The sequence below is a fragment of the Microcebus murinus genome, chromosome 4, assembly GCF_040939455.1.
Source record: "Microcebus murinus isolate Inina chromosome 4, M.murinus_Inina_mat1.0, whole genome shotgun sequence".
Classification (NCBI taxonomy): Eukaryota; Metazoa; Chordata; class Mammalia; order Primates; family Cheirogaleidae; genus Microcebus; species Microcebus murinus.
The window spans coordinates 23,898,202-23,924,939 of record NC_134107.1 but is presented as its reverse complement, the minus strand read 5'-3'; the positions used below and the strand labels follow the sequence as shown (position 1 = coordinate 23,924,939).

The 26,738-nt window shown below is 44.5% G+C and overlaps 1 protein-coding gene across 6 annotated transcripts in view; it reads left to right on the top strand.

The window, feature by feature from the left end:
* The window catches only part of ALKBH3 (alkB homolog 3, alpha-ketoglutarate dependent dioxygenase), a 34,338-nt gene extending 18,625 nt beyond the window's left edge, over positions 1-15,713 (top strand). For 5 of the 6 annotated variants that reach the window (XM_012790515.3, XM_012790545.3, XM_076002018.1 and 2 more), the window contains 2 exons: positions 13,353-13,451; positions 14,593-14,853. In XM_012790515.3, the coding sequence (XP_012645969.1) occupies positions 13,353-13,451; positions 14,593-14,685 (192 nt within the window). In that variant the 3' untranslated portion in view covers positions 14,686-14,853. Of the gene's footprint in view, positions 1-13,352; positions 13,452-14,592 lie in introns of all 6 variants that reach the window. The other variant, XM_012790553.3, reaches the window with a different exon arrangement.
* The last annotated feature ends 11,025 nt before the right edge of the window (positions 15,714-26,738 follow it).

Below are 26,738 nucleotides of genomic sequence, written 5' to 3'. Positions count from 1 at the left end.
AGGCTAAGTGATCTTCCGTATCTGTATTCTGGCCAGTCAGGTTATACTGTCTTAAGACCAAGCTAAAGCTTACCAAATATATTTAAGTAGACCTTTATTATTCTGTCAGGTGGGGTTCATCAGAGCTTTTCTACACTTCTTTTCCCAAACCTGGTTGTACTTTCCAAACCACACTGTGTCCCTGTTTGCAAAGATTAGTCTGGTTCTTTTCCCAGCTAGCTTTAATTCTTTACTGAAAAACAAACTGGAAAAGGAACTACAAAAGCCATTTGGCAGGCTGCTATTTCTCTGTCGGTTACTATGGAAACAGTGATGGCTGGGGGGGTATTATTAGATAATAGCAGGAAGTTTGTGATGCACTGGAGGTTTCGATGCCAAAAGCCTTGTTTTTCTAGCGAATTACCCCTGGATAAACTGTGTCCTTCATCAGCTGAATCCCGCGAATGTGAGGGGCTCAAAGTGATTGAGCTGAGGAAAGTTGGGCCTTTCTCTAACCATTCCTCTCTCTAGTCCTTCTGAAGGATGTGAGCCCTGTTTGTATCTCTGGAAGGGAGAGCTGTGAAAGCACATCTGCTGGTAGAGACTCTGAGAGCACCCAGTGCATTGTAGGTCCCAGTACCTCCCTTTCTAATCGGTTGGTTTTCTTTACCACACTACTGGGAAGAGTGGAGTATAAAAAGATCAATATGATTATAAATAGTGTTATTTTTTTTCTGGGACTTTAGAAAAAATGAGGATATTGGAATCCAAAACAATATGATACTGACTAGCTTAAATTTGGAAACTGGATAAGCTAGAACTGTGCAGCATTTCGTAGAGTAGGGACTAAACCTCCACCTTAGTATCTCCTACTGCTGCTGTTCCAATCATCCACCCTATTAATTCATCTGCTGATTATAGCATCTCCTCTGAGAAAAGTACAAGAAATACTTGGAAGAAATTATTTTATGATGATTTTAAAACATACCCTAATGAAATTTTAAAAATCAGGTTTTGTTTCTTGTTTCTGTCCCTGATGTTTAAAAAGCACTTAACTGCCTCATTTATATTTATTCCTTTTCTGTGAATGGGAATGATACTTGCTAAATACTTCATGGGAGTCATTGAAAAGTTTTCCCATGAAAATTGTTGAAGTACTCAGTGAATGTTTAAGCTGTCATAAATGGTAGATGCCATGGTGACTTTTCAGGCTTGGAAATTGAAAAAGGAAATGAATAGCATTTCCTAAAATCTAAGGTACCAGTGGTCTGCAAAATGGGTATTCATTGAGAGAGTACAGGGAAGTCTCAGGGAGGGGGAAGCGGCCTGTGGATGAGAAATGGTGATTAAGTTTTTGAGCTCCTATCTCTAGGACCATTTACTGGTTTGGAGAATGTGAGAGTGATTGGATAAATGAGTATATGTATGTGTGTTTAGGCAGATGAAGATGGGTAGTCCCGGTAGGACTTGAATTATCTTCAGACTTGAGATCCTTTGGGAGTTGGAATCATTTGTTTCCCTGGGGGCCAAATCTCAATAATTAATTTTTGCAACAAGCCTCCCTATTTTGTATAGCTAGCAACAGCACTTTTAGCTTTAGCAGGACAACCTTTTGCAAAGTGATTCATTGTGTTTTTGTGTGCGCCATGGTTAGGATGGGGTTGGCTTGCAAACCTGGCTTTTAGACCTTGTCCCAGTGGTAGACTTTTTTCTCCCCTTGGCCATACTCTTTAAGAACCATTCCTAAGCCTTCTGGTGATTTTCTCATCTTTCACAAGTCACATTTCATGGAGGATGGCTGCCTGCCTGAGGCAGAAAAGAGGTAAATGTGTTTGAGGAAGGGAAAGGAGGCCCTGCTCTTGAGCAGAGTGAGCCAGTGTGAGGAGTGTAGCAGATGATGAGACAGAGAAAGTGGGCAGTGCATGGTCATACAGAGACTCAGGAGCCTCAGGAAGGAGTAGGTTTTATTTTACATACATGAAGAGGCCATTGAGGTATGTTAAGCAGAAGAGTGACATGGTCTGGTTGGCAATTTTAAAAGGTCACTATTACTACTACATGGAGCCTAGGCTAGAAAGGAACAAGAGTAGAAACAAGGAAATCAATTAGGAGACCTTGTTAGACCTTGTATTATATACTTGGGACCAAGGTAGAGAAGGAGAAAGAAGGGAGCATGAGCTCAGATGAGCAGGGATTTTTAAGGGAGTGATGGGAATAATAATCTGAAAGTGCTATGGGGAGTGAGGAGAATACTCTGTCACCTGGCTCCGTGATCCACTGGATTAAGAGACTTGATCACCTTCCACATGAGAGGGTTTTAGGGAATTTGCAATCTTCTGGAGATAGCCAGATTTCAGCTAGTACAAGGAAGCAGAGGGAGCCTTCAGAGCTCATGGAGATTGAGGATATAGGTGAGTTTTCTCATCTCTGAATGAGAATTCCAGAGGACATAGTGGAAGGGTACAGGAAGGAAAGTGGTGAGGGGTTATGTGTGATCAGATTATGCCCAGGAACAGTTCGGGAATGAGTATACTGGTATTAACAGATGGCTGGAGAGGCTTGTGCTTCTGCTAATGACTGGGCTCAGCTGGATGTGAGGCATGGTGGAATTTGTTCTCATATGCTTTTAGAGGATGGGGAGCGTTTATTTCTGATGCTATGGTCTAGAGTGGAAGCTCTTTCAAGATAGCAGTTCTTTTAAGCTGCATTTCTTGGAAATATTATATTACCAAGAATGGATCTTCATCACATTAACTCTTCTGATTTCAAATGCACATTCAGTGAAGCTGGAACAGCTACAATGTGGGTGGAGAGCTGAGTTTGTTTTTGCTTAAATTCATTAACTTCTCACTCCCATCCTACCCCCAGTACTATATCAATAATAAATCTGAACAATATACACTGTCAGCAGGTATTTCACTCTAAATTTCATCTACCTTTCAATGTATATAATCCAGAAGGAAAGGCAGGAGTCTATCTACTAGTTTGGGCTACAGTGCTGTGCTTTCAGTGCCTGCAGGGAGAGCCTCTGCTGCAGCCAGCAATCGCTCAGGCCTCCCAAACCCTCTTCTGTAAGTTAGTGAGGTATTGGTGAAGTCCTGCATGATTGAGCTCTTAAGATCATGGAGTGTGCCTGGATGATTGATTGCACATACTTGTCCTTTCTGCTTGCTTTTCTCATTTGCCTCACCAGAACCTCCCAAGCCAGATGAATGCCAAAAATCAGGAAAGAATTTGATAAAAGCCCAAATATTTGTTTGGGTTTTTTTTTTTTTAATTTTATTTCAGAATATTATGGGGGTACAAATATTTTGGTTTATGAATTGCTTTTGTACTGTTTGAGTCAAAGTTATAAGTGTGCCCATTCCCCAGATAGTTTACATTGTGCCTGCTAGGTGTGAATTTCCCCACCCCTTCCTTCCCGCTCCCGCCTGCCTGATTTCCAATGAGTGTTATTTCCATATGTGCACATAAGTGTTGAATGATTAGTTCCAATTTAATGATAAATTAGATACATGTGGTGTATTCAATTGGATACATGTGGTGTATGATAAATGATACATGTGGTGTTTGTTTTCCATTCTTGTGATACTTCACTTAGAAGAATGGTCTCCAGTTCTACCCAGGATAATACAAAAAGTAGTTCACCATTTTTTTTTTGATGATATACATATACTACATTTAATTAATCCACTCATGTATTGGTGAGTACTTGGCTTGTTTTCACATCTTTGCCATTGTGAATTATGCTGTTATAAACATTCAAGTGCAGGTGTCCTTTTTTCCTTTGGGTAAATACTCAGTAGTGGGATTGCTGGAACGAAATGATAAGTCTACTTTTAGTTCTTTGAGGTATCTTCATACTACTTTCCACAGAGATTGTGATAGTTTGCAGTCCCACCAACAATGTATGAGCTTTCCTTTCTCTCCATGTCCGTGCCAGCATTTGTTGTTTTGGGACTTTTTGATAAAGGCCATTCTTACTGAAATTAAGTGATATCTCATTATGGTTTTGATTTACATTTCCCTGATGATTAGAGATGTTGAGCACTTTTTAATATGTTTGTTGGACATTAGTCCTTCGTCTTTTGAAAAGTTTCTTTTCAAGTCTTTTGCCCACTTTTTAATCGGGTCATTTAATTTTTTCTTGCTGATTTGCTTGAGTTCTTTGTAGATTATGTTTATCAGCCCTTTATTAGATGTGTAGCATGCAGCTATTTTCTCACATTCTGTAGGTTGTCTATTCACTCTGATGATTGTTTCTTTGGCTGTGCAGAAGCTTTTTAATTTATTGAGCTCCCGTTTATTTTTTTGTTGCTGTGACTGCTTTTGGGTCGTCTTCATAAATTCTTTGCCCAGGCCAATGTCTGTAAGAGTTTCTCCAACATTTTTTTTCTAGAATTCTTATGGTTTCATGCCTTAGGTTTAAGTCTGTTATCAAAACCCAGAGTTTTGTATGTGGCAGTGAGTTTAAAACCATTTTGATCTAATAACCTCAGTGATTTCAAATCTATGCTTTTCTAGCTAGCCTCTTCCTTTACCAGATCTTATTTCAGAAATAGCTCCTTCTGTTTTTAAAGGTGAAGTATTTCAGATCGATGCTTAGGATGCCATTATTTAAAATGTGGTTTGAGTCAGCAGAATAACTCTGCAAAGATAACTTTGTGGGATCCCACCTTTAGTCTCTCTCTATAATCTCCATAATTAATATGTTGTGTTTATGTCAGATTTTACAAATATTTTACCACTATGAACAAAAAGTCCAACCATGTTCTTCTATTAATATCAGTGCTAGAGGAACAACTTTGCAGCCCAGATATAGCTGCAAGCTTAGATGATCCATGAAGCAGTCTGGAACCCACCTGAGTTCTCAAGCACAAGTTAGTGCCACAATTTGGGAGAGCAAGCTGTAAAGAACTAATTTTTAAAAAGGACATTATTAGCATAGCTATCAGTTGGGTGACAGGGCAAGTAAAGAGAAGTTACCTCAGCAGGTAAGTAGCTGTAGCAGGGGCTAGTGTTTAGTTTTCAAATATCATTTCAGGTCTGCAAAAAAGCCTTAACTCTCCTTGCCAAGTAATGCCACCATCTATCTGATTCTTGGCCCAGAGGGCTAGAGAAATCTGTTACCATCTCAAAAAAACCTTTTGCTTGGCCCTGCAGACATGCTGACATCTTGGTTTTTTTCTTGCTTTTGAGGCACATATTTGGGAGTGAGTTGTCTACGTGTATAGTGTCCTCACAGCCTATCTCACTCTTGACACACCTGCTCTCTAGCGCCATCCCACCTCTCTGCTAAAATTCTCGTGATTATCATGGACTCAAATCAAGTACATGGGCCTCTCTGTCATCCTTGTAATATCAGTCACCAGGATCTGTCACCACTGTGCGTGAAACTTGGCCTCTATTCACTGCCTTTTCTTCCTCCTATTGGCTTCTGAAATCTGTCTTATTTGGTATTCTTGTACTTTTTCATCACTATTTCTCTGCCTCCTTTAAGGTTTGTTAAAGGAGGTTTTGTTCTTTAAATTCAATCCCTTAAATATGGAGGTTCAAGATTATCTTTTATTCTGTTATTTTTCTTTACGTTATTTTTTCAGAGATTATAAACTGGCAGTATATTGTAAATGCTGTGTGGGGAAGGTCCCTTTCTTTCTTGTTTATCATTATGTCCCTATCTCCAGCTTAAACTTTTATCTCAAGTTTCCGGTCATCACTTTCTACATGTTCATGAGACAAGTGACTCCCAAACTGAAATTATAAAATCAGATTCATTATTGTTCTCTCAAAAAGCTCCACACCTGCTGATAAGTCTATTTATGTTCATGATGCCACCATTCTCCTGGTCAGGTTATTTTCAGTTCTTTCTTGTTCCCTTGTTTCTCACATATAATCAATTCCCAAGTCATCTTAATTCTTTCTTGACATGTCTAAAGAGCCCATCCCTTTTACAGCAACCATCTTTATCCTAGGCTCTTTTTACCACAAGCCTAAAATACTAAAATGACTTTTTTCTGCCCTAACATCCTTAATGCCAATCTTTGCTCCCTCTGTTCTATCTAATACCCAGATGCCAGATAGTTTCAGGAATAGTTCTTTTCTGCCCCTCTCTCTATCTTCTCTCCCTCTCCTACCCCAAATATTAACCAAGCACTTACCTTATGTCAGGTACTATGCTCAGCTCTGGGATGGAGCAGTGAACAGGGCATATGGTCCCTGCCATCATGGAGGTTATAGGAGCTATATGATAATCAAATAAACAGAGAAATAATTACCACTTGTTAAAGCTCTGAGTTTGGATTTGATTCTAAGTGTAATGGGAATAAAGGGGGTTGTGGCATTATCTGGTTTACGTTTTTAAAAGATCACTCTGGCTGCTGTGTGAAGAATAGTTTGGGGAGAGGCAAGAGTAGAAGACTAAATAAAAGGTGGTTGTACTAGTCTTTGTGGGTGATACCGGCTTGGACTACAGTGGCAGTGGGAATGAAGAGAAGTGAGTGGATTTGAGGTATGTTTTGAGGATGAACCAAGAGAGTTTATCAGTAATACTTTAGATGCGAGGGTAAGAATCAAGGATGACTGCCAGGTTTCTGACTTGAGCAGTGGGAGTAGAGGTGCTATTTACTCAGACGGAGGGGAAGCAGGGATTTCTGTGGTGATTTTGTTCTTGCTTAAAGAGTTCCTTCTTCCACATGCTTAGAGATGCCTGAGACTTCCAAATGTAAGATAGACCATTGGCTATATAAGTCTGGAGTTCAGACACAGGCCTAGGCTAGTCATCGTTTGAGAATTGTTAGAATAACAACAGTAAAATGCTAATAATAAATAGCAAGTGTATAGTGCTAACTCTGTGCCTGGCTCTGTTCTAAGTTCTTTATATTGAATCCTCCAATAATTTTGTGAAATAGATTCTGTTGTTATTCCCATTATACAGATAAGGTAGCTGAGACACAGGGTTAAATCACTTGCCCAAGTTGGCTCAAGCAACTGTGTTGAATTGAATGAAAATTAATAATATAGACAGTATGTAAAACTATGAATTATACATTATCATTTAGGGCAAGAGCATAGAGAAAAAGGAACATAGAGCGAAGATGGAGTTCACTGCATTCATCATTTTGTTTTCCAACTCAGAAGTCTTGATTTGCTTCTACTGGAACAAAGCATAAAATGGAAACTTCTTAGCCAGATTGTGAAATCTTGATGTAAATAATCTATGCCAACCAGCTTTGGTCTCTCACCGTTCCCTCTACGGTTACTCCATTTTACTAAAGTACCTCTGTGCTGTCCCTTAGGCACGCCCTCCACTTTCTTAGCTTAAGTCCTCTTCAGAGTTCAGGGACCCACTGTGACTCTGGAACCTCCCCTACTGCATCCAGTGCAGTAATTAATAATAGTCACTGTGTGTCAGGGGCTTGCTGTGAGCTTAGGAAATGAGAAACAGGTAGCAGGCTTCTACTTTGTTTCGTTTGTTCTTTCTGCTCATCTGTGTTTTGTTTTTATATGTATCTTCTTAGTAAAAAGATGGAATTTTTCTGTTTAGCTCATGCAAGAGATCGGAGATGACTTGGACAACTAAATGTCTCACTGTTACCTGAGCTCAGTCATTTGGAAGCATATTTTTCTTTGAGTGGCCTTTTCTGATTGAGTTGTGGGTAAAATGAAGAATATGATACTTGAAGATGAAGTAGCATGTGTGTCCTGAGCTTTCTATGAGGCACTACTGTGTGGAATGGCAAAGGGAGATCAAAGAAGCCCGGTGGATGGCAGCTGACTTTGGGAATAAAGGAAGGCAGTCATGTCACGGGTCCATCAGCAGCATAGCAGGGCAGCCCTGGAGCTGAATCTGACCCTCAGACTTGTTTATACTGCCCAGTGTTTATTTTGTTTATTTTTTAGTTAATTTATTTTTTTTGAGTCAGTATCTCACTCTGTTACTCCAGCTAGAGTACAGTAGTGTCATCATAGCTCACTGCAACCTCAAACTCCTGGGCTCAAGCAATCCTTCTGCCTCAGCCCCCTAATTAGCTGGAACTATAAGCATGAGCCACCACACCCGGCTAATTTTTCTATTTTTGTAGAAACAAGGTCTCACTGTTGCTCAGATTGGTCTCAAACTCCTGACCTCAAGCGATCCTCCCACCTCAGCCTCCCAAAGTTCTAGGATTACAGGTGTGGGCCACCATGCCTGTGTTTTAAAGAAACCAAATTCGTTGCCAAAATTTATAACTCAGGAGATTTCACATGAAAATCCCACTGTTCAGTTTCCCTAGAAAACCCAGAAGATGGGCAGCACTGGGGAACAATGAGCTGGAGCAGCTCCTTGGCAGAACAACTAGCACTGTATGGAGGCCCCCGGTTCCCCACGGCCCCCACTGCCCACTGTGTTGCACCCAGCCCGTGCCTCTCGTGTATGCTACTTGCTGGTGTTGGTGACCCATACAGTATAGTCGGAGTGCCATATAATTAAGACAGGAAATATTATAGGGTTTCAGAAGGAATAGAGCTTACTTTCGAGAACACAATATAGTGGAAAGAATATAGACTTTAGAACCAGGCAGATCTATGTTCAAATGCTAGCTTGGCCTCCAGCTAGCCTTTTGCCTTCGACAGGTATTCTCCCTCTAGCTCCCTTCACTTATGATAAAATGGAGAATATTGTCCCCTGCCTACTACTTTTACAGGGTTGTAGTGAGGATTAGCCATAATGTATATATATAATAGTTACCTAACATGTTTGGCACCTGAGCATATACCATAGGTAATCCTGTCCAAAAAGTCCAACAGGACACCTTGGTTTAAGTACTTAGAAATTGTTATAAAAAGCAGCATGGGGGAAAAAAACCACAAAACTCCAGGTAGACTAAAGAGTTAAATCTAAAAAATGTATTGTTTTTTTTTTAACTAAAAGGAAATGCAGTTGTATATTTAACTTTCCTCAGGATGAGAAAAAGCTTTCTAAGCATGAAAACCATGAAGGAGAGCCAAAGAAAGGTCAGGAGAGTTGACTCTAAAATTTTTGAGCTATTCTATGTTAACTATTATAAACACAGTTAAAAGGCAGATAGCAAATAAGAAAAGTATTTGCAAAAAGTATGACAGAGGGCTAATATCTCACTATCTGTGGTTATAGATCAATAAGAAAAAATGTTAACATCCCTATAGAACAATGGACAAAGGACATGAACATAAAGTTCACAGTAGAAGAAACACAAACAGCAAATAGACATGTAAGAAAAAGTTGAACTGGGCTAGTAACCCAAGAATTCTAAATTTAAATGAGTTGCCATTTCTCCCCTAATTTTTTTCATCTTTGTCAGACAGAAGATAGGTACTGTCATTGTTTACCGATGGAATTATAAATTGCTGTAGCCTTCCCAAGAAAGCAATTTGACCGTGTAAATCAAGTGCCTTAGCGTTTGTACCCTTGGCTCCAGTAATTTCATCTTTTAAGAATGTATTCTAGAGACTGGGCGTGGTGGCTCATGCCTAGTACTTTGGGAAGCCAAGGTGGGAGTATTGCTTGAGACCAAGAGTTCAAGACCAGCCTGAGCAAGAGCAAGACCCCATCTTCACAAAAAATAGAAAAATTAACTGGGTGTGGTGGTACATGCCCGTAGTCCCAGCTACTTTGGAGACCGAGGCAAGAGACTTGCTTGAGCCCAGGAGTTTGAGGTTGCAGTGAGCTAATATTACACCACTACACTCTAGCCCAGGCAACAGAGTGAGACCCTGTCTAAAAATAAATATCTATGTAATTTTCTAGAACACATATATATTCTAGAAATATAGTCAGAAATGTTTTGCCCCTAAATCTACTTGCAGTAGCTTTTTCTTTATTTTCTATTGTTTTTTTAAAAAATACTACTACTATATTAAAATTTCAGTCTCCAACAATGTTTTCCTTACTGCTGTATCCTTGCACTAGCACAAGGCCTGACACACACAGGTGGTCAAAAAGTATTTATGAGTTTAAAGAAGGAAGGATATGTTCATATGAAGGAATATTACATAACCATATTTTTGAACGATTATATATTTAAATATGTAGAAAAATGCTCACAATATAACATTAAAAATGTAGAGTACACAATCATACCCTACAATATGGAACATAGAATATTTCACATGTATGTCTTGTGTGAATGCTGGATTAAAGGTGATTTTTTTATATTTTCTGGGGACTTTTCCTCAGTCATTCTGCACATATTTCTTGATATGTGCGATGGGCAGTATGTGTGTTTCTTAGGAGCCTGGCCACATAGGCCTTCCCTCATGGAGTTTCTAACAGAGTAGTAAGGCAGACATTGAATAAGTAATTACAGACAAATGCATCATTTACTTTAGTGAACTTGTTACTTTTATATTCTAGAAAGAAAAACTATGACGCTGATGATTTTAAAGCAATCAATGATTGTTTGTAATTTCCAAGATACCCTTTTAGGACAAGAAGGGGATGATTATAAGAAAAATCCACATCTCATACAATATGAATTACCCTTCCAATGAAAAGAAAAATGTTTCAGTTTCCTGTCTGTTGGATGGGTAGTAATGACATAACAAAAAATACACCCCAATTTTTTTCCTAAATAGCATTTTTCTAAAGGAAACTGAGAAAGTTAATATCTTGGTGAGGTGGAGGTAAGAGTTGTGGCAAACCTTAGAAAAGCAGAACTAAACATTCAAATGAACTGACCATGGTTGGAGAGAGAGGGAGAATGTTGATCAACATTAATGTAAAAATATATGTATATACACACACTTTTTTCATGTACTTGTAGGGTTTCAATGTATAGAAAACCAACACCAAAACCTGCCCTGTAGATTCATTGTGACCCTAAAAGCTTCTTCTAACCAGGATCAGGGATGGAAAATTTTATCCTAAGCCATGGTTTTCTGGGGGTGTGTTTTGTTTTGTTTTGAACAAAGTCCTGAGTAAATCAGGTCTACAGAGACTTGTTTTGGTAACTTAGCCATGCTTAATGACTGCAAAGGCACTCCTCTAAACAGTCTGACCCGTGGTTCCACTGCTGCTTACCCATTTATCAACTTGAGCCTTTGTGCATAGCCACGTGAACTCCTCTGACCTTTATCTGCTTCCTAAGTGGAAAAGGTCTCCATGCACCTTGGCTGAGTTAAAGGGTGGCACCGTGGTCTGTGGTCACTGGCCCCAAGAGAACGATGCATTTGTGAGGTCTGTTGTGTTGGTAGGATCCCTTGTCCTCTTTCCTGTCCACCTCCTTCTGCAAATTAGGAATGTACTTCCTAAGCCAAGCGTGTCGGAAGGAATAAACAAGCAGCAAATTAATGACATCGCCTCTCACAGTGGGTGGACTGTGTATCACTGTCTCCTTTGTGGACTGATTCAAGTGGCTCCCTCTCAAATGAAGCCTCATTCTCTTCTACTTTTTGGTATGACTAATCATTATATTGGGCGTAATGTATTCAAACCAACCTGAGGCTTTCTGTCATTTGAAAATTTCAGATCTTGGGAACATTAAGTGAAATGTGGATCTGTTGAACATCACTCTCCATCAATGCTGATACTTTTCTCCTGCATTTGGAATTGTTTTTCACTTGCGAGGGATACTCCTTCTTCAAATTTCCAGGAAGTACAGTGCTCACCTCTTCTCTTCCATTGGGGTTAGCACCCCCTCCTTCCCAATAGTGTTTTTAATATTCTAAGAGATCGTCATCGTGTGGTTAAGTCTTTCTTCTATGCTTCATTCCACTCTCCTGTCCTAGTGTCTGTACTTGAATTATGGATTAAGGCCTTCCTGCACTGCCTAATTATGTAGAAGGTAGCAGAAATTCTTTTGCTTCTAGCTGTGTTAAACCTTGATCTGGTAATTGACTTTACAACCTAAATTAAGAAGCCCTGGACTCTCTAATCTCACGGATAATACAATGCTCTCCCTTCTGATGTCTTTTCTCCAGTAGGACATATATCTCCTGTGGCTGGCATATTTTTTTTCCAGAGCATAGTCTTTTGCTTTTCTGAGATGGAGCTGGGCTACCCTGAGGGCAGGGTCACCCTCCCGCTGTTCTCTGGTTGGCTGAGGAGTCAGATGTAAATGTTTTGGTGCCTGCTTATTATTGTAAGAGAAAAGGTGGCAGACACAATTAAAATCAATCACTGAAGCCAAAAGTTATTTCAAATGTTGCTTCTGTCTTCTGCCTATAAAAATTATTACTGTGCTTGACAAAGTCACTGCCAAGGGTTGGGGCCTGGAACTTAGACTGTTTATGCAAGTTCATTATTGTTTTGATTTTGATTTTCCTGGGGAAAGTCATTGTAAACAGTTAAGTTCTCAGAAGCACCCCTACAATAATAAACATAAACACAGTATTGCACTGAAATCAATCCTGCAGTAACCCAAATGTAACCCCTTGCATGGGAAGTGAAGCAGATGAATGGAGGGGCCGGTCAATTCTGGCCTGAATGGAGGTGAAGAAATGGAAGCTCAGGTCTGTCCTAGTGTCAACCTTGACATGCTTTTTGTTGCTGTGGGCAAGACAGTTGTTTAACGTACCCCTTTGTCAGCTGTGAAGGAGGAGTAATACCACCTATGGATTGCTTCATAGGCTATGCTGAGAAGACTCATGATAATATTGGACATAAATAGATTCTGAGCTCTCTGGAAGAAAGTGGCAATATAAATACAAGGCATTTGTTCAGGAGTTGTGATCCATCCTTAAAGGATGAACCAGCCAATCTCAGTTTGGCAGCACTGTTCCAGTCAAGCCAGAGCTCCCTTCTTTGAGGAAACCTTGCTGTTGTCTATTCTAGAAAGAGGCAAGAGGACATCTCCAAAACACCAAAGTAGCCATAGGAAGAGTTGTGCCTACTTTTAGCATCGGTGCCAATTATTAAAAGAGCATAAATTGTGAAAAGAAGAAGCAGAATTCATCATATCAAATCTTGGTTAAAAAACCATATTTTCCACAGACTATGTTGAAATGTAGAGCACAACATAGGCAGATGTAAAGAATTCTTGTATATGTGATGTTTAATTCCTTCACAGGCCAAAATGGGCTTTTCTGGATTTCAGATGATGGTGATAACAGCCAGCACCTACACCGTCCTTATGATGTGCTGGTCTCCAAGTGACTTCCACGTATTCTGTCAAGGCTCACAGTAGCCCTGGGTGGCAGATACTGTCATCATCCCCATTTTACAAATAAGTAGACCAAGGTACAGAGAGGTGAGATAACTTTTCCACGGCCAAGCAGCTGCCAAATGACAGAGCCAGTACATGAACCCCCGCAGACTGGCTGAGGAGTAGAGGTTTCCAATTTTTTGACTGCTGTCAGGTTTGTTGCATCTGGATCACACAAGGAAAAAATTCAGTGCAGTGAATGCTGTTTTCTAGGAAGAAAATGGAGACTACACGTATGTGGAAAGAGTGAAGATACCCTTGGATCACGGGACCTTGTTAATCATGGAAGGCGCTACACAAGCTGACTGGCAGGTGAGAACACGCAAGTAATATGGATTCACTCTCACATGGAGGCAGTTTCCTGACTCGCTGAGGATTAGTAGTTGCTAAGTAAACGTGAAAAGTGGGTTCCTTTTATTATGAGCAAGAGGCAATAGGGTGACATTATTTCCAAGGAGTTTTGATACTTACAATCAAAATGTACCTCTGGGGCTGGGCGCGGTGGCTCACGCCTGTAATCCTAGCTCTTGGGAGGCCGAGGCGGGCGGATTGCTCAAGGTCAGGAGTTCAAAACCAGCCTGAGCAAGAGCGAGACCCCGTCTCTACTATAAATAGAAAGAAATTAATTGGCCAACTGATATATATACAAAAAATTAGCTGGGCATGGTGGCGCATGCCTGTAGTCCCAGCTACTCGGGAGGCTGAGGCAGAAGGATCGCTCGAGCCCAGGAGTTTGAGGTTGCTGTGAGCTAGGCTGACGCCACGGCACTCACTCTAGCCTGGACAACAAAGCGAGACTCTGTCTCAAAAAAAAAAAAATAAATAAATAAATAAAAATGTACCTCTGCAGCAGCGGTATCTGATGGAACTTTCTGTGATGATGGAAGTATTCTGTGTGGTAGCCACTAGCCATGAATGACTGTTTACTTCTTAAAAGGTAGCTAGTGTGCTATAAAGAACTGAATTTCTAATTTAATTTTAACTAATTTAAATCTAAATAGCTTCAAGTAACTAATGACTGTCTCACTGGACCAAAAGTTGCACAGCAAGGCCAGGCCATTTTTAGACCAGATCATTTTTATGGTATGCATATTAATGTAAAAACACGTGGCATGAGAGTGGAATCACATGCCTCTCTTTGGTCTCATCTATTTATGTTTTTCTTATGATATTTGGAAAAAATGGCAGGGGTCTTAGAAGAAGAGCAACAATTAGAAAAGATGAAAATATCTCATCTCGAGGATGCTGGCATAGCACAGTAGGGGCAGGCGTGGGAATTTGTTTCAGAGAAGGAGACCTTTGTCCACAAGACTGTAAAGAACTTATCACTGCTCATTTAAAGGGAGATAAAATGGAAATATTTCTATACTCTTATAAATAAGTCTTAAATTGCTTTGAACTAAAATGTATGCCTGTGTATTTATGTCAGAAAGCTATGTATATTTCCTTATAGCATCGAGTGCCCAAAGAATACCATTCTAGAGAACCGAGAGTAAACCTGACCTTTCGGACAGTTTATCCAGACCCTAGAGGGGCAGCCCAGTGATGCGGGATCGATCTGAGAGAGAAGCCGCACTGAGACTGAGCAACCCTTCGACTGAGAATAAACGTCAAGAGGCCAGTTCCTGCTGATCACGTGGTGTGGATGTTTGGAAGATGGTGGGGTTTGTTTCCCAGCTCTTATTAAATGAGAACCAGCAGCTCATATTGGTAATATGTCTATGCTGGGAATGGTTATCACTAACCACATTGCAAAATTGCATCTTATCTTTAGGCAAATTAAAATCCATGTGGCTGTGCTCATGGATGATTTTGTCCATAAGCAGTTTTTCTCCTGCCTTCCCCTACCCCTTCATTTGAGGAAGTATGAATGGACTTGTGCCTCTGGGGAAAATCTACTCGTGTTTGTCCATGTGACTTTAGTGGAGATATAAATATGTCTCAGTGACTCTGGAGCCTTCCCTAGGCAGACAGCTGCTGAAACCCAAACAGAGGTGGTTTCATGCTGGCTTGTGTGTTGTTGTAATGGAAAGCTGCATATTCAGGGAACACTGGCTTTAACAGTCTCCTTGCCCATCAGTCTTCCTGCAACACAGACAGGTTACAGGCCTCTGAATAAAGAATGAAAGCAGGGTGCTCGAGTCCAGCCACCTGCAGGCAATCACCTGGACTACTTGTAATATGAGAGCCTACTGTACCCTTAGAGGGAGGAATAACTGGGTGATGTCATGATAAGTAGCAGGCTGAAATAGAGGCAGAAGGGCAGCACATGGCCTGCTAATGACAGCTGTTCCACATAGATTGGATCCCCCTAGAGAATCACTGAGTCATTTAAACCTCAACCAGATAGAAGCGGGAGCAGTCCTGTGGGGAATACACTCAATTGCCTAATAGTTCTCTTCACCTTCAGTTTCAGTGGCCTGATGACTAAGGCTCTCTTCTGACTCAGTGTTCTCTTACATACAAGTTCCCAAGGTACAAGGGTTAGGCTGTGATGTCACCGAGGTTCCCAAAACAAAACAGAGTGCTGCCCCTTATTGCATCATCAAAGCACATGTCTTCTTGACCTCTCGACTCAGGAACAGTGTGCCAGATTCATTCCAAACCAAGATATGGAAAACCTGAGAGAAAGAAAACGAATTTAAATGGATGAAAATAGGGCAAGAGAGTTAGAGTTCCCCTGTCTGCCTGTGGGGGAAATTTACAGCACCTTCTTGCTTTCTGCCCTGATTCCATCCCATGCTGTAGGATTGAATGTCAGGGTAAAGTGCCGAAGGCTGGGCGGGCCCTTACTCACCCCAGGTGTACTGCCACGCCTGGCCACACTCTGTTTTCTCCCGAGCTCTCAGGTTCCTTGCATTGTTATCCCTATTTAAAAAAAAAACAAAAAAAAACAGGCTCCTTTCTCTAAGAAATACTAAATGCTTTATAAAATTTGAGCATCACATTAAACCTTCCGGTGACGGAGGTACAAATCTCCATAAAAATAAAATAAATACTCTTTTTCATTCCAGCTGTTCTTCTACTAAAGCAAACAACACCTGGCCAGGTGGTATAGCCAACTTTGGTTATAAGCTTGATGCGTGACACTAGGAAATTTCTCTTCCATTCCTTACAAATGAAAGAACTGGCAGATGGTTCCAGGTCTTCCAGCATCCCTCCCTCCTAATGTAGGGTCATGATCTCCCCTTTCGTCAGCTGTACGTTTGATCTCTTCGCTCTGCCACACCCCTGTCTGTCAGGGAAACAAATTCCTGCTATACAACAGACAGGGTGGGCTGCCACCTGGGTTTCTTGGTCTGAAAGCAGCAAATCTTAGGTTTTGTTTCTTGCTGTTGCTGTAAATACTGTATGCCAGAACTGACATTTTTTTCCACCACTGAGATAATGTCCCCTCTGAAACATCAAGTAGGTACTTGCTGTAGAGTAAAACTGCAGGGTTTAATAATGGACAGGAGTTCCAGACCATGGCTAAAGACAGCCATACGCTGTGACTGCATCAACCGGTTGCTGTGTTATACTGATGGTAGGTCTGAGCTAGGAATTAGGGGTGAAGTGTTTTTGCTTACATGTAAAGCAGAGGAAGCAAATGTAACAGCAATAGCATGAAGAAAAGCAAGTTTAGTTTTTTTAGCTGCCCTTTTTTTGAGCTTTAGCAGCCTGCCAGGCACTGTCCTTGGAACTTATACATATGATTCCTAATTTTCCCCACAGCCATGCAGGAAAGAGATGCTATTCCTCTCGCAGACACTAGAAAACTGAGTCTCCAAGAGGTTAAGTACTTTAACAGAACTTGTAGTGGCAAAGCTAGAATTCAAACCACAGGCTAGTCCCTAAACCTGTGTGCTTTTTCCTCTACTGTGCTGAATTTTGGTGGAATAGTCTGTTGGGCATCCTTGGAAGCCTGAGCCTCACTCAGGGCTTGTTCCTGTAGAGCTGGTCACAGCTGACCACAGGCCACCTGTTTGTTTCCTGGCTTTCCTGTGCATCTGGGCAAGTGTCTGCATCTCATCTCCTCTTAATCAACAATTAGCATCCCCTAGTCAGAAACTACTGCTGACTAGACTGGCAATTGGCCATTTAACTGGGGAAGCTCATTTTGGGGGGACAGAATGCAATTTCTGGTGCTAGACAAATTCTTGGCCAACCTTCCTGGCAAGTGACTTCCTGGCAATATCCTCACTGTATCCAAGTAGGTACACTTTGAAACTTTGAGAAGTAAATGAGGTTTCCCCTGTGGTCCCTTCTCCCCCATTCTTATCTGTGAGTACTTTTGCAGACGCTGAATGACACCCAAATTCAGTATGAGGCTTCTTCACAATATTTGCCAATACCACTACTCCTGTCAGCAGAGAGCCTGAAGAAACAGATCATGCTCAACTAAAACTGTCTTTTTTTTTTTTTTTTTTACAAGGACAACTTGCCTCCAAGCACAAGTTGGAACACTGTGACACAGCATCCAATTGTGTCCCCAGTATTGAAATCAGGATCCTCATTGATCCTTCAATAACCAAACCACCAACTCAGGTGGCATAGATGCTTCCTAATAAGTTTGAGTCACAGCTAATAAATCTGCCATTTCCCTGTGACACCCACTCCCTGCTGCCTCTGTGGCTGACATGATCCTGCCCTCGTGCATGGCATGTCTGTCTGGACCTAGTCAGTAACTAGAACTGTCTCCTGAATTGTGTCATTGAAACCCCAAAAGAGTTAAGTAGGTGCTGCAGTGAGCAGACTGCTCCAGTTGGAGGGTTTCAGAGAAAGTCCCAACAAATGATGGTTCCCTGCCCTGCTGGAAATATTTCTTCCCTGAGTTCTGGCAACTTCTACTTGGCTGCAGAATATCTAAGACCCACTTTGCCTTTTCTGGTCATAAGCACTTGTGGTGTTGAATCTGAAGTCTTGATTATTTTTCTTAAGGGTGCCTTTGATAAAGCCGAATGTTTCCATAGTGATGCATTCTGTTTATTTAAGTCTTTACTTATACATAATTCCACCCACATACTCTCCTCAGAGGGACCTAATCTACAACTGTCCTCCTCCCCCCTCCCCATTTTCTCTTTGGAAGGAACCCCCATATGAGACCCCTGTCGAATTTGTGCTGCTGGAATCCGTTCTTAGACATGATTGCTGTGTCTGGGTGTCAGTAGGGAAATGACTTCCATGTCTGTTTACCAGAGTGGAACACAGGCTCATGGTGCCTTTTCCAGCTGGCTTGGTCTCACGCGCCTGCGTGTTATAAAGGCCTTCTCCAGCTTGTGTTGGGCTGAGCCAGGTTAGCCATAAAGCTGTGGGCAACAGGCAGGGCAGTGTCAGAGGACAGTGCAGGAAAACAGGATACATTAGATAGTACCTGGTAGCCAGCACTACCAACAAGATTGTTTTCTCAAGTGAGCTGCTTGGAGCTGGCAGAAGTATGTACGTGTGATGCTGTTAGAATGATTTCTTTTTTTTTTTTTTTTTTTTTTTTGAGACAGAGTCTCGCTTTGTTGCCCAGGCTAGAGTGAGTGCCGTGGCGTCAGCCTAGCTCACAGCAACCTCAAACTCCTGGGCTCGAGTGATCCTTCTGCCTCAGCCTCCCGGGTAGCTGGGACTACAGGCATGCGCCACCATGCCCGGCTAATTTTTTTATATATATATCAGTTGGCCAATTAATTTCTTTCTATTTATAGTAGAGACGGGGTCTCGCTCTTGCTCAGGCTGGTTTCGAACTCCTGACCTTGAGCAATCCGCCCACCTCGGCCTCCCAAGAGCTAGGATTACAGGCGTGAGCCACAGCGCCCGGCCTGTTAGAATGATTTCTATGCTATCACTCCCCCTCATTGGAATGGTGATGTCACACTCCCTCAACACAGGGACAGTCCTTGTTCTCATGTGGCCTTCAGGAGCGAGGACGTGCCTGCACTGCTCAGGCATGGCCCTGGCCTCTGACCCCACTGACGTTTGCTCTGGATGCAAATTCTGGTATCTGAAAGGGAAGGAAAGGTGGGAGTCAGGACAGAGTTTACAGAGTACTCTGTTGGGCCATTACCTCCATAATCCGATTTATTCCTAAAGGCAATGTTTTGAGTTTGTTTTTTCTAAACACCTAAGGAAGCTGAGCACCCTGAGAGTTTAGCAGATCCCGGGATCCAGTGGCCCTGGTGGACCTGGCGAGAGCTGAGTGGTCAGCTTTGCCAGCGGGCAAGGACCGGGTGGGCAGCGGGGCCTCCAGGGCTGGAGGATGCGCCCTCTCAGCCCTTCCTGCGAGCTCGGCGCTTCTGCCCAGGGCTGAGGACCCAGGGCCGGGGGTGGGAGGAAGTGGTGGGCTGCGGAGCTGCCATCAGCGCCCCCCCCCAGTGCAGGAAGGGCATGGGGGCCCCTGTGACAAGCGCCTGCCGCTGGGGTGCCTGCTGGGATCCAGGCCTGCCAAGGAGCCACGAGCTGCTGGGGCTGCATCTGACCAAACCCGTTCCTGAGGCGCTGGTGGCCAGACTCAAGGGCCATGGCAGGAAGGAGCCCCCAGCCCCTGGCACCCTGGGAGGCACTGCGCCTTCCTGGGGCCTCCCATCGGGAACTCCAGCCTCTGCCATCAGTCTGCACTTAGCCCAATGGCCATGGGACAGTCCAGGGGATGAATCCACACCCTCCAAAAGCAATTCTGGGTTTGCAGCTGTATCCTCCCTGCCTAAAGAATGTGGGATAGCAGGAGGCTTCAGCCCAGGGGTATTCAGGCTACTGGGACCACCCAGATAGGACTCAGGAGAGTCAGGGGGAGGAGAGGAACCCCACAGGAGTGTCTTCCTCAGGCCCACTCCAGGGGTGTTTCCTCTGAAAATGCATCAAGGGATTAGCCACCGATTTCTTCCCAGCACCATCTCTCTCTGACCTTTGGCCTCTGCTCACCTGGAGTGAGAGGGAAGGGGAGACAGCTAGCCTGGAGATAAAAATCTAGTGGAAGTTTTTACCTGGAGAGCTGAATGTGGGGCTTCCCCTTGCACTCTGCCCAGGGAGCCCTCCTCTCCTCTTGTGCTGGGAGGAGTTGGCCAGAGAGGAGAGCTGGTGAACTCTTGTGTGCACACTGCCCCTTTTCTCCCCAAAGCCCTGTGGGAGTGTCAGTTAGGGACCACTCTCCCCATTGAACAGATGAGAAAACTGAGGAGTTAAGTACACAGCATCTGAAGGCCCACCCACCCAAGGAATGAGGCAGCACCAGGAGGAAGACCCATAGCAAGTGACTTGGCCAGTGTTCTTTCTGCCACCCTGAGAGACTTGGTGACAAAAAGGAACACAAGGGACAGGCAGCTGCAGAAGGTCACAGTGCCTATTGGGGCAGCCCTCCAAGCAGTGGTATTGATAATGACTGCACCACACCAGCCAGGTGGCTCAATATGTGGCCAGGATCCCTGCCGCAGCGAGCGGTGGTGTCCTGCTGAATATAGCACGAGCTGAGCACTGCACCAGCCCCTGAGGGGAATGAGCTGGACAACCTCAGGCAAGACTGACCCCCTCTTATAGTCAGTGCTGCCTGCAAGGGTAGAATTAGGGAGCAGCTCTGACACCCCTACCCTTAGCCCAGCCTCCACATCTGTTGGAATCACTGCCAGAGCCCTGGTAGGGAGGTGGAAGGAGCCTCAGTTTGAGTCAGGGGGACCTGGGCTTGAATCCCAGCTCTGCCTTTACTAGCGGGGTCACCTTGGACCAGTCTACCTCCAAGCCTCAGTTTCCTCAGCTAGGAAATAGACTCAGGAGCAGCCCTTTCTTGGGGGAATCTTGTGGGGCTTGAGATCATGCATGTAAACACGCCTGACAGTAGCATACTTAGCAAACAATTTTTTTAAGTGTACCATTTCACATGCCCTGCTAACCCCAACCTTTACTCTTACTCTGGGTGGGCGGTCCCACTGTGGCTGACGGATGGCCCTGTGACCCTGCCTTTCCCCTTGGCAGGCTCTCCTGGTGCCCTCGAGTCTGTCACAGTCAGCAAGGGGGGGCCCAAAGGCTTTCGGAAGGATGGCCGAAATGAAAATTGTGCACGAGTGGAGCTGATCATATTAAGATCCAGCTGCACTTAAGCTTCCCCTCGGAAGTTCTTGAGAACAAATTGAAGAGGGTTCCCAGATGCCAAAGTGGCCTCGTGTTGATGCTCAGCTCACCCCTGGCAGCCCCACCACATGCTCCCAGGTAATTGGCATCCTAATGCACCGTCCCTGGACGGATTCCAGGATTCTATCGCCTTTCCTCTGAGGTCAGTCCGAGGCATCTCCTAGGCCAGTGGCCATGTCACGATCGGGCTCAGATGCACCCCTGCCAGTCTGCATTGTTTTCTGGTTCTTGAAGGCCATTTCTAAACTCTGTACGGAACGCCTTGGCCTGGAAGATTAAACAAGATTGCCAGACTGGAACTCTGTTCCAAACCAGGGCTTTTATGTCTAGAGATTGTGTGTCAGATGCGGTGGGGGAGATACACAAAAGGAAGACACAATTCCTTCCATTGCAGATAGAAGCAACGCAACATGGCTTTTATTTTCTTTTGCAAAATTACTTTTTTCTCCTTACCACAAAAGGCGTATGTGTTCTTTGCAAGAAGTTAAAGATAAAAAGAAAAACAACAAGCATTTGTAACTTCACAAGCTAGAGATGACAACTCTTCAGATTTTGCAGTATATTTTTTCTACATATTTGTGTGCTTTTTTTTAAAAAAAAAAAGTAACATCATACTGAACTTACAGTCTTATACCTCCTTTTTTATTTATGTACATTGGTGCATGACATTCATTATTCTCCATTATTTTGAGTGGCTATATAGTGTTGTATATAGTCAGATTTTTATTTAACCAGTCCCTTTGCGTTGGGCATTTAGGTTGTTGCTGATGTCGTTATTGTTTTTGGTGTTAGTGAGCCGCCTGTTGATTTTGGAAATCTTAAGAATGGATGGAGGGAGGAAGGGAGGTATCATAGCTAAGAGCTCAGGTTGTGACCTCATTTGGACCTCAATTTAAATCATAAAAAGAACAGGTAACACTTTTATAGAGCCGGGATATATGCCAGGCACTGTGTTAAGTGCTTATACATATTTTGATGTCTGATTTATTAATCCCCTCAATAGTCTGTAGACGAAGCACTATTTTTATTCTCATTTTACAAGTAAAGAAACAGAGGCATAGCACCTCCATGTAGCAGCAGCATGGCTGTGTGCTGCTGTCCTGTAGCTAAACCTTTGTGCACATCTAGGATTGTTTCTTAGAATAAATTCTTAAAAGTGGGGTCACTGTCCCAGACCGGGAAGGCTATGCATATTTTAAGGCTTTAAATACATAATGTAAATGGCTTTCCAGAAAGGGTATGCCAATTTATCCTCCTACCAACAGTGTTTAAGCATATCTGAGAAACACCTGCCATGCTTGAGCACCAACTGTATGCCAGGCCCTAGGCTCAGTATTCTATAATGCTTCCCTTCTTGAAGGAGAAGCTGTTCTGAGCCTGGCACAGAGTAAGCAAGAACTCTGTACATCTCAGCCAGTATTAGCATCGTTGTTGTTATTTGTTATATTTTGTGTCATTTGTTGAGAAAACAAGACACACACTTGAAGAATGAGGTGAAAGTGAAACGAGGGGTTCTGACAATGGGAGTTACAAGAGTTGGTAGAATGTATGGGGTGGTGGTCGGGGTAGGCTTTGGGGTGGAGGAGTCATTTGGAGAACAGTGGCTGGAGGGGGTGGTTAGAACCCTGGGAAGTGACAGCTGCACGGCTGACAGGGAGGGGCTGTCAGTGGCTGGTGTTGAGCTGGGAGGAAGATGGGCCCAGATCAGGTAGGGGCTGGCTCAGACAGTGCAGAGCCACTGAGGGCTGGGAGGGTGATTCTCAGGGAAGTGGATTTATCAGATGGAGTGAGAGGATGGGACTGGAGGTGAGAGGACCTGGGGGAGCCCATTGCAGGAGCCCAAGTGTAAGGTCTGCGACGTGGCCTAATAGGCACCTCTGCGAATGGTGAGGAGAAAAGACGTTGGGTTTTCTGGCGCCAGTAACATCCCTTCTTCCTGTGAGTGCTGAAGCAAGAGAAAAACAGACGCAGGACTCAGCTGTGAGGTCAGAATATCAAGGGTATTACTGATAAAGCTGGGAGACCTTGGCTTACCTCCATGGCCACAGTCAGACTTCTTGGTACCCCTCGCCAAGTCTAGGCCTCACGCACGCCGTCCCAGGAAACGCTCTGTGCTGCAGGCACAGGGGGTCACTGCCTCCGCCCGGAGCTGCCAGTGGGGAACAGAGGAGGTGGGGCTCCGGGCCTGCTTCCAGAGGTGGAGGCTGGTGGCCCTTCTCAGGCATCCTTCACTCGTGGGGGGGGGGAGACACAGGAGCTGAGTAGCAGGAAAGGGCTGGCCTCCCATGTCCCCTATGAGACAAATCATTCCTCCTCTTTTGGGAGGAGGCAGGAAGAGGGTGGATGCCACCTTTCCAGTGTTCTTCCCTCCTGGGAGTGGAACGCTCCTCTCCTTATTGCAATGTAAGGTGGGAGTTGCAGCCATGCATCCCGCCCCCAACCCTGGTGCTGTCACCTCCTTCCTGGCCCAATCCAAGATGCTTCCAAGGAAAGGCCACCAGCAACCATTCAGCGCCCTGGTTCTAGTCCCAGCTCTTCCACTTACTGCTGTGTCGCCTTTGGCAAATTTCTTAGCCTGAGTTTTGCTACCTGGAAAACATTGGGGGAGACCATTTATATCCATCCCAGTGGCAGCAGCTGTTCTTATGGAGTGGCATGTAGATAGATGTGAAGGAAAGAGCTTGTGAGGGCTTTGGGCAGGTCTCACTGCCATGGAGTGACTGCTGTGTAGACATGTCTAGAACAAGGACTGGGGGGCAGGGTGGGCCAAATCTGGCCAAGAGACACCAGGGAGGCATGTGCTTAGGGGCTGTGTGGACAGGTATGAGGGGTGTGCAGGGGACCGGACTCTGGGTGCTCCCACAGGGAGGGACAGGAGGAGGAAAAGCAGTGAAAGAGACAGAGAAGGAGCAGTCCAGAGAGGAGGGAGGCAGTGTTGGATTCCCTCCCCATCCCCAGCCCCATGAAAAGCCCTGGATCCTTCCTCTCTAGTCTGGGAACCAGCCGGGGTTCAGGGTTGAATGGTGGTTGGTGTCTAAGGGTAAAGACAGTAAGAAATCAGGCCTGTGTCCTGGCATAGGAGACTGTCTTGGTCCTTGTCCCATCTCTGGCTCCCGAGCAAAGCCTTTTCTTGTCCTTGGCCTTGGTTTTCCCATAGGTAAAATGCAGGGGGAACCAACTTAATGGGTTTTGTTTTTTGTTCTGTTTTGTTTTTGTTTTTTTAGCTCTTTGACTACAACCTATGGTTAAAAAAAAAAAAGTTTTCACACACACAACTAAAACTAAAGCTTCATGAAACAATACTTTATGACGTTTACTGTGATATTTTGTGTTCTGTTGTATATCATTAAAAATGCTGGTCACGGCCCCCTAAACTGATTGTATGGCCCATTAATGGGCCACACTCCATGGTCTGAAAATGCTGACCCAGCTCATCTACCAGGTTCCTTCCTGCTCTGGCAACCAGCAGTTCTGTTCCATTTCCTGAGGCCTCACAACCCCCATCAGCTGAGCCTTTGTGGTTTCTTCTTTGTACTCTCTGAAATGGTGGTTTCCAATCTCAGATGTCAGAGACTCTGGTCTGAAGGCATGGTCACGAGGCCAGGTGCTGGGGGTGCCACCCCTCCTGCCTGAGTTTAAGGCATGAGGTCCCCTGGCGGGGTGCTGCCTGCTCCGTCTCAAGTGCTGGGGTGTCATGAGTAGGGAGGGGACCCCATGCTCCTCCCATCACTATGAGAAAAGGAAGAGTGGGCTCCACACTTCCCTGCTTGCCCCACCCCAAGACTCTACTGCACCAGTCTAGCCCCTGGGAATGTTGTTGGGACGTGGAGTCTTGCTAACAGTTAGACTTCTGGGCCCTTTCCCAGGCCCAGCCAGCTCCCTCTTCACCCTGTCCGTGAACCCTTCCATTGGTAGGTCTAGTGGTCACCCCCGTGGGAGGTGCTGTTGGGTGAGAAGAGCTTTAGCAGCCCAGACCTGAGTTCACATCCCAGCTCCTCGCCTGCCTGGCTGTGTGGCCTTGGGAAAGTTCCCTGACACCTCTGAGCCTCTCTCCTCAACAAAAGCTTGGAGATGATAATACTCATCTTGGAGGATAAACTTAAGGATGAGATGATTGATACAAAGTGCTTTGCATTGGTGCCTGACATGAGTTAGGTGCTCAGGAAAAACTCGTCCCTTTAACTCCCATCCCCCATGTGTCCCTTTAAGGGAATGCCTGGAGAAATGGTACCTGTTGCCACCTTGAAGAAAGAAGGGTCGATGCCTTCCACAGGTGGGGCAACATCAGAGAGAGGCTTCGTAAGCTAGGTGCCCTGGAAGTAACTCCTAGCCACCCCTATCATGTCATCAAAGTGCAGCGACTGAGGCACAGCAGGCACCTCTGGTGTCCACAGGGCGGCCTGAGGCAGCGTCTGGGGAGGAACTCAGGGCTTGGAGGGCACGGACTCTCTGGGCCCCCAAGAGTGGGCCAGTAGCTATTTCCAAGGGTGATGGTGTGTCCTGTCCCAGGGCCAAGCATAGAACATTATGTGACAGGGTGTCATTTTGACCCTAATTCTTGGAATCCATTTAAAAACTCACCCTCCTACTTAAAGGCCTCAAGTTTTACCCCAGTGTGTTCTCATAAATCATCTGGTTTGATCCTCATAACCACCACCCTGCCAGAAGGAGGGGGCAGGCATGAGACTTTCGCAGTGCCAGGGTAGCAAGGAGTTCTCAGCAAGCAGCAGAACAGGGTATCCAAGCAGACAGTCTCGAGACTGCTTATCCTCTCTCTCTTCCCCTGACCAAGGCTGCAAGAGAGTCAATCTGTGCAGGTGTCTTCAGAGCCCACAGCACTTTCTTTATGGTGCCACCCACGACAGTAAATTATTGGAAGGTGGATTTGAACCAGGCTGGAGACAGACCAGGGATGGGGGCACCTCCATCTCCAGAGACTGCTGTTCCAGGGTGGACGCTTCCAGAACTTGGAAGGCAGTTCCTCCCAGGGCTCCCAGGGCTCAGTAGCCACATACTTTGTCACATCAGCTCTTGACAGCTGTAGCACCTGGGGCTTCGAGAGCCAAAGTGACTTGCCCAGGGCCACACAGCCCTAACAGGGAGGCTGGAGCCCCTTTGCAGGGCTGCCTTATGCAGCTGGCACTTGGTACTGCCTGGGCCTCTTGCCTTTGCGCTCCTGGCTCCAGCTGCCCTCTGCTCTGTTTTGCCAATAACCAAACGACTGTGCTTCCACACCAGAGACTTGTACTTTAACCATGGAGCATACAGTAAGTCACTCAGGCTTGATTTATGGAAGACCTGGTACTGGCTCGTGGTTCAGTTGAGGCAGGAAAGCTTCTCAGGATGAGAGGCTGCAAGGCCAGGCTTTATGCTTACTAGCTGGGGGATGTCCCTGGACCTCAGTTTCCCTGTCTGTGTATGAGGGAGCAGTGTCGGATGGACCTATTCCGGAGAACCTGTCCCCCTAGGAGGCAGCGAGGCTCAGGGTAAAGTCCAAGACTGGTTCTGTCCTGC